The sequence below is a fragment of the Setaria viridis genome, chromosome 5, assembly GCF_005286985.2.
Source record: "Setaria viridis chromosome 5, Setaria_viridis_v4.0, whole genome shotgun sequence".
Classification (NCBI taxonomy): Eukaryota; Viridiplantae; Streptophyta; class Magnoliopsida; order Poales; family Poaceae; genus Setaria; species Setaria viridis.
The window spans coordinates 31,365,478-31,375,794 of NC_048267.2; the positions used below are offsets into that span (position 1 = coordinate 31,365,478).

Sequence of the window (10,317 nt, forward strand, 5' to 3'; positions counted from 1 at the left end):
TTATATATTAAGATTAGATAAGGTATTACAAAAGGAGTAGCTATGCACAAGAAAACAAAGGGGGTGAGGGGAAAATATTACATCATATACCCAGAGATATCCGCCGAAATCTATCTGTCGGGTGGTCAATTTGTGATCCACGCTGTCATGTTCCAAGCCCTACATGAAGAGGGGCTCACTCGTCAGGTTGGTCAGTAGCTTGATTGGTGGGGATACCTAGGTAACTATCTCTATCATTAGCTGATTCTTAAAATAAGATTAGAAAAATATGAACATCCATGGGAACGTTTAAAAATATGAACGTATTACATGCTCACGTGAAGAAAGTTGGCCAACTGATCGGAGCGTTTAAAAAAAAAATACTCGTTGTATAACCCGGAATTGCCGTGTGCTTGTGGCATAGGATCGGCTCATCTTGGAACATTCATAGCTTGATATTGATATTGAGTGTGTGCCCCGTATAATGTTGGCAAGGATGAATTCGTCATTGTCATTGTCATCCTACGACTACGACTGAGTGTGGGGAGGGAACAACTACTTAGTGTGGGAACTTAGGTAAATGGGCATGCAGTCCTTGAAAAGGCACCGTTTACAGTTAAAAATGGTTACATGTTAGTAATAAAACGTAGGTGGACCGAGAAACGTATCGGCGAGAAATTGACGGAGCAACAGAGGAGGTAGGGGGAAAAAAATAAACAGAGAAGGAAGGGCAAGACTTTGCTTTGAGATTCGTTTCCTCCAGGTGTCGCTCTCAGGATAAAGAGGACCGTTCCTGTATAATCTCCTTCCCCTGCATTCGGCCTTCAGCTCGCCCTGCGCTTTTAACTCGCAAGTCGCAACGCCAGACTCGCATCCGTCGCCGCCACATCCTCCCTCTCCCCGCCGGCACCGGATCCTCCATCCGCCGCTGCTCTTTCTTTCTAGCCGCGAGGTGGAGGGATCCATCCGGGCTCATTCCTTCCCGCGCAGGTGAGTAAATCCCTTCCCTTCCTCGCTTGGATGGATTCTTTCGTTCCTACGGTTGGTTCTCGTTGTCAAGCGAGCCGAGATTCTTCATCCTCTCTGTTCCTCTCCATTCGTGTAGCTGTTGATTCGCGTGCTGCATGGTACCCTACTAACCAAATCCATCCACCCCACCATTCAACGGTTCGATTTGGTTCTTTTCCTTCACTGCGCAAGGTCGACATTGCCAGACATCATAGTGTTCCTGGCGAATTAGGTGCGGGCGCAGTTTGCTTTCCAAAGATTTTAGGGGGCATAGCGAAGTCCGTCCCTGCCGCTAAACGGATGATCCTGCATTGCATGGACACCGTGCCCTTGCCAAATGTTTTCTTCTCGTATGTGTGTTATGGCAGTTTCCTTTCCATTTGGGAAGAGGAACATAAAGTACTCTAGCAATCCCATGAGAAAAGTTTCGCTAATGTTTATAATGTTTGTCCAGTGTTTGCCACTGTGTGTAGAATATATTCAAATAGTGAAAGATGTATAAACTGGCGATGTGGTAGATTGCTAATAACAATTATTGTAGCAGACAAGTTATACCACGCAGTATTAGCAGTACATAGTTTTGCTGCTTTAGAAATAGAGATGTTTATATAGTGCATCCAGACGGTACTATTCAGGGTTTTCTTGGATTAAAATATTAATCAACTACGTTTAGGCCCCATTTAATTGATCGAGAATAGGCCATTATCATTTACATTGTTTTTCACTTTCTTTTCCAGTATATCTATAAGCACACATATTTGTTTTCTTCAGGTCATATCTGTGTCTGCTTGTTTCATGATTGGTCTCATGGAAGACCATTCACCATGGGATTATCTTTCAGTTGATCAGATTAGAACTCCTGCATTCAACTCTGGAGTTGTTTCTGAAGCAAGCAACGGAGGCAAAGAGTTCTCAGTTTCATTGGACGCTGTCGTTCCTGATGATATACTGGAGAGGATTTTCACATTCTTGCCTATAGCAAGCATGATAAGGGCAACAGCAGTATGCAAGAGATGGTACGGCATTATCTATTCAAGCAGATTTCTTTGGACCCACATGATGCCTCAACGGCCATGGTACTTCATGTTTACCTCTAATGAAACTGCTGCCGGTTATGCTTTTGACCCCATCCTTCGTAAGTGGTATGATTTAGAGCTTCCTTATATTGACAAGAGCAGCTGTTTTGTCTCTTCTTCTTGTGGCCTAGTTTGCTTCATGGACAATGACAACAGGAACTCCATTTCTGTATCTAACCCTATCACAAAAAACTCCAAGAGGCTTTTGGAGCCTCCCGGTGAAACATTGCCAGACTACAGTACCATTGCCATGAAAGTAGATCGGTTGTCTCATAAGTACTCCATTACAGTGGCAAAATCCAAGCAAATTCCTGAAGATTTTGTCCGATGGGAATTTTCAGTATACAAGTATGATTCTTGGAGTGGTACATGGGTAACTTCTGCGAGTGAAGTGTTCATTGGTTGGAGAGGGGGTGATGATAGTGTCATATGCGACGGAGTCCTGTACTGCTTAATTCACTCCACTGGTGTCCTTGGCAATGTCAACCCTCGTCATGGCCTTATCATGTATGACCTTGTTGGTGGACCTTCGAAGACTTCTTTAGTGCAAACATCAATCCCGGTACCATGTTCTCTCACATGTGGCCGTCTGGTAAACTTGAAGGAGAAGCTGGTTTTGGTTGGCGGAATTGCAAAACACAACAGACCTGATATCATTAAAGGAATAGGAATATGGGAACTCCATGAGAAACAGTGGCATGAGGTAACTCGGATGCCCCACAAATTCTTCCAAGGATTTGGTGAATTCGATGATGTTTTTGCCTGCAGTGGCACAGATGACCTTGTCTATATACAAAGCTATGGTGCAACTGCTTTGCTTGTTTTTGACATGATGCATAAGCAATGGAAGTGGTCGGTGAAATGTCCTGTGAGCAAAAGATTTCCTCTCCAGCTTTTCACTGGATTTTGCTTTGAGCCCCGTCTTGATATCACTGCTTAATATGTACCAGTTCATCTTTTTTGCTTTTAGTGGAATCAGATCAGCTACTATGTTAATTGTTATTCATGATAATCCATGCAAGTTTTGTCGCATTCTTTCAACCATTTTGCTGTTATCCTTTTCTCAGTTCTCAACACTGATGGCCCCACAATGGTCATGCTGGATGCAATTATTTGTTTCTATTGACATCAGCTTAAAAATCTGTAGAGTGCTATATGTGCTGACTTGCGTATCTTTGAAGATGTACCTTTGTTTGCAATAAAGTATATATATGTACTATCTTTTTCAGATTTGCCCAGTTATGCCTTGAACTGTGTCGGCAACACCTGCATAGTTTTAACTTGTTCCATATAATTGAGCGACAGGTTACAGCATGACCGGACAGATAAAAAATTTTGCAGTGCTCAGTGCTACAGATAATGTAACCTATCTTTTTTTTTTTGTTTGGTCTCTTGCTATCCAATATGTTTTGAACCTTATCCCATATATGATAGCTGATATTTGTCCCTTTTCGGTCTTAATCGACAACTTCGACTGTTCACATTTTGTTTCTTGTGAAACTGTTCATCCACGCTGGTCCTACATCTTCTGAGGCTGCTGCTGCTACGAACAGCTTGGGGCACTGGTCTCACCCAGCGCTTGAAAGTCGTTTCGCTGGGCACTGACCAGTGCCTTGCTCATTTCTGTAGAATCATCATGGGCAAATCCAGGTTTCCTCTTGTGGGGGCTGGCTCATCCTGTACTGTCTCTGATGGTGCCCCCATGAGTCTGCTGCACGGTGCAAACGAGCCAGAGGCGCCATTGATGAGGTTTCAACGCTTTGTTGCAGCTGCTGGTACTGTGTCCTGAGGCATTGATGGCTTAGCTGTATCTGTGGTTCTCTCTGTGGTGTCTGTATTTTTTTTTCATTTTCCTTCTTATTTTTTTTGGAGAAGGATCGTTCTCAGTATGGTGTCGTGTGTTGGGTCCTTTTGTAGATTTGTGTTTTACTCAAATCGAGCCTTGTTTCCTTCACCACCATCATCTGAAACTTGTGAGTCTGAGATGGCATCCATGCAGGGTTTCATGTGTGTACTGTATGGAGACAACTCCTGTCGTTTGCTGTTGGTTCCAGCTGTCATGGATGAGGCCTGGGGCCCTCCTCACCTGAAGCGATTTTGGGTATAATCCTTGACTGTTAATCTCTTTACTATGTTGGTTTGGCCAATATGGATTAGTGATGGCGCCTGCTGGCTGAGCAGGGCATGGAGAACGTGGCTGTACAGTGTGTTCAGCAACAGTTTCAGTCGTGATATTGTTTGTTAACAGGGAGCTCTTGCAGCCTGAATAGTTGTATGATTGTTCTCAGTGATAGTACACAGTAACACAGCGCGTTTTTCCTCACTGGAATCGATGATACCATTTCTCGATATTTATTTGGAAACCTAAAGAAACTACAAAGAGAAAATGGATCAAGCAACATGGCGTGGTTGATTTCATGGTTTGGAGTGCTATATCCCTATCGAGCCCAACTCGAGATATGCCCTGACCAGTGGGCCGTTAGCATGCTGCGGCCGGTTGGCCAGTAGAAAATGGGCCCAACCCAGGAAAGGAGTACTACCTCCATTGCAAAACAATGGTGTATATCACCCTAACAAAATAAAAAAATAATGGTGTATATCAAGACTCGGAAAAAATTTTAAACTTCATAAATTTTGATTGACTAATAATTACTCGGATTACGTGCATTTCTAACTAAAAATGTGCAGCAATAGATTTGTATTTCAAGTACCTTTCAACAAGACACTGGTTTGACAGATTTTTTTTTCATAGGGGTTTGTCAGAAGTTGATAATGTATTACAAGAGGAACTGATGATTAAAATAAAACATATTTCAAAAGAATACCAAACAGGGAGGATTCTCTGATTCACGTCCCTCCCAAGCCCAGCAGGAACTTGTCTTACCCACCCGACCGTTGATTGTGGTTTGACTAGTACATTTCCCGGCCGGAGAGCTAACCTACAACTACGAGGAGATACGCGCCTTGCGCGCTCGTCTTGCACAGCTGCGCGATGGCTTGGCAGCTTGCGTCATTAGCGGCCTAGCGATGTCACTCGGGTGGGTGTTTGATATCATTGCTAAACTTTAGCACGTATCACATCAGATGTTCGAATGCTAATTAGGAGAATTAAATATGAGCTAATTATAAAATTTATTGCAGAACTTCTAGACAAATTCGCGATACGAATCTGTTAAAGCTAATTAATCCATCATTAGCAAATGGTTACTGTAGCACCGCATTGTCAAATCATGGACTAATTAGGTTTAATAGATTCATCTCGCGAATTAGACTCCATCTATACAATTAGTTTTGTAATTAGCTCATGTTTAATACTTCTAATTAGTATCAAATATTCGATGTGGCAGGTGCTAAACTTTAGAACATGGGAGAAAAAGCTCGGAGAGTCATGAAATGCTCCTCGTTGCATGGGGCTCGGGTCAGGGGCCGGTAGGCCACGAGCTTCGTGGTGACAAAACGTTTGTTTTTCTTTGTGCTTTCATCGTGCACCGCGTGGGGTTCGATTGGATGCACGCGCCCAACTACATTCCCATGATCTTCCCACCTCCCGCGCGGATTTTGCTTTCCTTTCGTATTGCGGTTTGAATCATCCTACGCTCTTGTGCAGCTCCTTTCCTCTTCACCCTCGGTGATCTTCCTATGTTTCTCCAATTACCGTGGCTAATAGGATTTGACTAGCTTATTATAGAAAACAAGATCCAAAAACCGGACTGCTTGAGGGGTGAAAAACCCAACCACAACTACAGCAATTCGATCAGGATTATATCACTAAGCACAACTAAACTATAGCGGCTGACATTCTCAGGTCAGCTCCAATGTATAAAAAATCAAACAATGTTCGGTGCAAATCGATTTTACTACACTCCGACGGTTGACTGGTAGATGTCAGAGTAAAAATCGGAATTCTAATAGCAGTCGAACTGTGCGGCTTCCAGCTGAATAAAATACTCCTTGCCCAGGAATACACAGGACATATGTGTCAGGCGTGTGTGCTGTTCCAAACACTCACCGTCAGCGTAGTCCAATTTTTTATTGTTTCCTTTTGGCCAGCAATCAAATACGACACTACAGCTCCCGAACCATACCTCGTGTCGATGGTTTTCCGATCCAAAATCGATTTTACATTGGAGCTGGCCTTATACTATAAAGAGTACGAATAAATCATGAGTAAAGTATGGATAGCATCTGTGAGGAAAAGACAGCTCCCATGGTATTTCACTAAAAAGATTTTAACCGGAGTTTGATCGAGAAAGGTCACGCTCATGCATGGAGATGCCACTTCTTGTGGTTCGGGTCTGGACACGTCTTATAAGGCCCAATCTACGATCAACCCCTTACATGAGAGCTTGCTCAGTCGTATCGATCAATGGAACCAGCAATTGACCTTTTCTACTCAACCCGTTCCCATGGGGGATCTACCTATGTTGAAGCACTAAAGGTAGTAGACGATTCTTTTGTTCTTATTGCAGATTATATTTACGCAGAATCAAAGGAGCTCTCTAGAAGGTTAAAAAGTTGCCCGTTGATCTCTCCAAATGTTAAAAAATCACTGTTTACATAGCACTGAATGCAGATCTCCATGGATGCACGCTGCACCTAGTAACCAAATAGCCCAAGACCAGGGGGGAAAAATATCTTGCACTGCTCACATTATGCGCCTTTGCAATAATTTCCCTAAAGTCACCCCGTTTGCATAGGACTACAGTGTCTATGGTTGCTAGCTCTTGTGAAAAAGTCCTTGAAGTCGCCCCGTTTACATACACTACTAGAAAAAGTTGCTCTAGTACCGGTTTCCAACCCCCAGTACCGGTTGTGCAACCGGTAATAGCAATCCGGTACTAGAGGGGGTCCTCTAGTACCGGTTGGAATAACCGGTACTAGAGGGTGTTAAAAAATTAAAAAAAATCCCCCTACCGGCCCTGGCTCCTGCCGCCACCGTCCCCCGCTGGCTCCGACCTCCCTCCACCCGCCGCCAGCCTCCTCCGCCTCCTCCTCCCCCTCCTCCGCCCGCCGCCGGCCCCCTCCTCCGTCCCTTCCTCCTCCGGCTCCCTCCGCCTCCTCCTCCCGCTCCTCTGCCTCCCTCCGCCTACCGCCAGCCCCCTTCACCTCCTCCTCCTCCTCCTCCTCCGCCCGCCGCCGGCCCCCTTTGCCTCCTCCTTCTCCGCCTCGTCTGCCCGCCACCGGCCCCCTCCGCCTCCTCCTCTGCCCGCTGCCCGCCGCATCCACTTGCCCCACCCTCCCGTCGCCGTCGCCATCCTGCCGCCGCATCCTCGAGACAGAGAGGGGGGGGGGAGGCTCGAGCCATCCTGTAGATCCGCTGCACCTGCCGCCATCCCGCTGCCACTGCCTGTCCGCGCCGCCGCCTCACCTCGCCCCGTCGTTGCTCCTCACTGCCGGTGAGGGCGAGCGGAGTGGGGAGGGGAGGGGAGGCAGAGGGGGCGGGCAGAGTGAGAGAGGGAGGGAGAGAGGAAGGGAGAGAGGAGGGGCGCCGAAGTGAGCTGGGAGAGGGAGCAGGCCAGGACGTAGGGAGTGAGAAGGAGAACATAAGGACCAGAGAGGAGGGGTGTCGGAGTGAGAAGGAGCCTAGGCGATGGAGGGCTGCGCCTCAAGGGAAAAAAGGAGAAAATAAATTGCGTGGATGGAGGGAGGGCCTCCATCCGGTACTAAATCCTTTAGTACCGGGTGGAGACTCCAACCGGTACTATAGGGTGACCTCTAGTACCGGATGGAGCCCCCACCCGGTACTAGAGGACCTTCGAGGGATCCCAAACTTGGATCCGGTACTAATGCTAACATTAGTACCAGGTCCAAAAGTGATCGGTACTAATGCTAAGGATGAGAGGTCATTTTTCTAGTAGTGATAGGACTATGAGTGTCTAGTATGCAAGCTACACCTAGTACATAAATAGAGAGAAACAAGGAAAAAAGGAGTCTCCCACTGCCCACTTATTATTTGTATGCCCTGCTTTATGGTTTAACTTGTTTCCGAAGATGGTGGAGAGTTCTCTACAATTACAGTAAAATAAGCATCTTTTTTCTCACATGTAGCATTTCACATTTAACATATTGCCTGCCAAAATCCACTACTACAAAGCATCTCATTCGTGTCGAAGCGAAAACCTCATTCGTACCGGTGAATGAAACGGGAACACGAAGCTGGTCCGAATGCGAACGGTTATTAGTGCCGGCTACGCCGGTACGAATAGCAAATTATGCCTACCGGTGGAAAATTGCACCGGTACATATAGTAAATATAGTAATTTACAAATGAAATAGCAAAAACATTTTTTCTAGGCCTCGAGGCCACCCTGAGCTACCCCTCATGGTCTGGTCACAAGTCATGTGTATTTCACGCGAAATATGCGTGCATGCGGTGTCCAACCTTCGAACTCAACGCAATACCTTCTTACCATTCCACCTACACCACATACCTACACACAAAGAGAAGTTTTATTCGTTTAACCCTTGTCGTCTAACATTTTTATCCATTATTTGAGCATCTAAATGACTTCAAATAAAAAAATTAACTACAAAGTTGTACGCAAATTATGGATCTGAAGATACAAGCTGAAATTCGAATTGCATAGGCTGGAAATTTATTTGTGTCACCGCAATCTCGAGCCGGCACGAATAATCATGAAAGTATTCATGCCGGCATGCCAGTGTAATTTTGAGCGGCGCATTTAATAGATTATTCGTGCCAGCTCAAAATTACATCGGCACAAATAAGAGAGCCAGCATGGATAATTCATTAGTTGTGCCAGCTCGCTACGTACGACTTATTCGTGTTGGCTCATTTATACCCGGCACGGATGAGCTGATACGATGAGTGTTTCTCTAGTAGTGAGTTTTATTAATCATTTGTTGTATCATGTATGAAAGCATTTCCAAAGATTAGTAAAACAATATAAAATGTCCAAGAGTCCAAAAGTTATTTTACACTAGGGATCATTTATACTCCCTCAGTCCTAGAATATAGCTACGTTTAGACTTTTTCAAAGTCAAATCTTCTCAACTATGACTGCGAATAGAGAAATAATCATAGAGACTAATAAGATAAAAATAATATTAGTTAATTTATCATGAAACCAACTATTATAATATGTAACCTTTTCTATTTGAAATAAATTAGAGATATTTTTGGTCAAAGGTAAAAAGATTTGACTTTTGAAAAAGCTAAACGTAGCTATATTTTGGGACGGAGGGAGTAGTGGTTTATAGGCTCCAACGTTCAATTTCTCACCCATCCAATTTTGAGATTATGACTTATGTATATTAGATCTAATAATTCTGCACCGTCCAATGTTTATTACACCATCATCACTAAAAGATTAGATGTAAAGTATCCATAATTCCAATAAAACTAATCAAGGTACAAATAAAAATTCAGGTGTTAGAATGTATTAAAACATGTAAATCCGTGTCTCAAGACTTGCTAATCCCTAAAGCACATAATTTTGACACAATCCGATGCATAAAAATTTAGATGTTGAAACCGTATGAACAATCAGATGAGATTTAGGAATTTTCATCTATTATATTTCTTTTCAATAAAAGGACCATATTGGTTCTTGTATAAAACAGACGTTATATGCATAAATGATCTCTCATTCTTTTCTTAAGGGTGTAAAAATTTGTATATAGAGATTGATGTGTTGTTTTATTGGATATTGACCCATTAAATGATAAAGAACAATTGAAAAATACAGGAAATAATACAATCATAATACAAATATAAGTTTAATGCATACGTTCGGAATGGAACCTAAGGTTGGTATATATAGTAGAGTAGACTAAATGTACATCTCAAATGCCAAACTGCATTAGAAAAATTATATAGCATCTCCAAGATGTACTATACACCAACACTAAATATTTCATATGTACAATTAAAATACAAGTCTAAATTGTAGATGTTAAGTTTCGATCAAGCTAGGTACAACTATTAAAGAGATGATGGGAGATTGCACGTTTTATTTGTGCCTAATAGTCTATGTGACAGCATTGTGACCGCACGCACTCGTGTAGGTTACTATCCCACTACAGTATTGTAGACAAAAATTTAAATGCACATCTCAAATCGGAACTGTTCAATTGTCCATTAGGATCCACAGAGATCTCAGCCTTTTGAAAATGTACAACTCCGGTACTTTATGGTTTCACAAGTACATTTGAAATACACAAATGTGATGTGATGATCCCATACGTGCTCAACCAATATCCACGCGCCAATATAAAGGGTTTCCTACTAACA

General features: G+C 43.5%; 1 protein-coding gene across 1 annotated transcript; it reads left to right on the top strand.

Annotated features, from left to right (window-relative positions):
- The first annotated feature begins 784 nt into the window (after positions 1 to 784).
- LOC117859144 (F-box/kelch-repeat protein At3g61590) lies at positions 785 to 3,095 on the top strand. Its single transcript, XM_034742344.2, has 2 exons — positions 785 to 969; positions 1,759 to 3,095. Exon 2 carries the CDS (start codon positions 1,783 to 1,785, stop codon positions 3,001 to 3,003), a length of 1,221 nt encoding a protein of 406 aa, XP_034598235.1. The 5' UTR covers positions 785 to 969; positions 1,759 to 1,782; the 3' UTR covers positions 3,004 to 3,095.
- The last annotated feature ends 7,222 nt before the right edge of the window (positions 3,096 to 10,317 follow it).

Bases quoted from the DNA above. Each gene is read 5' to 3' on its own strand.
- LOC117859144 (XM_034742344.2), top strand. From the start codon at position 1,783: ATGATTGGTCTCATGGAAGACCATTCACCATGGGATTATCTTTCAGTT.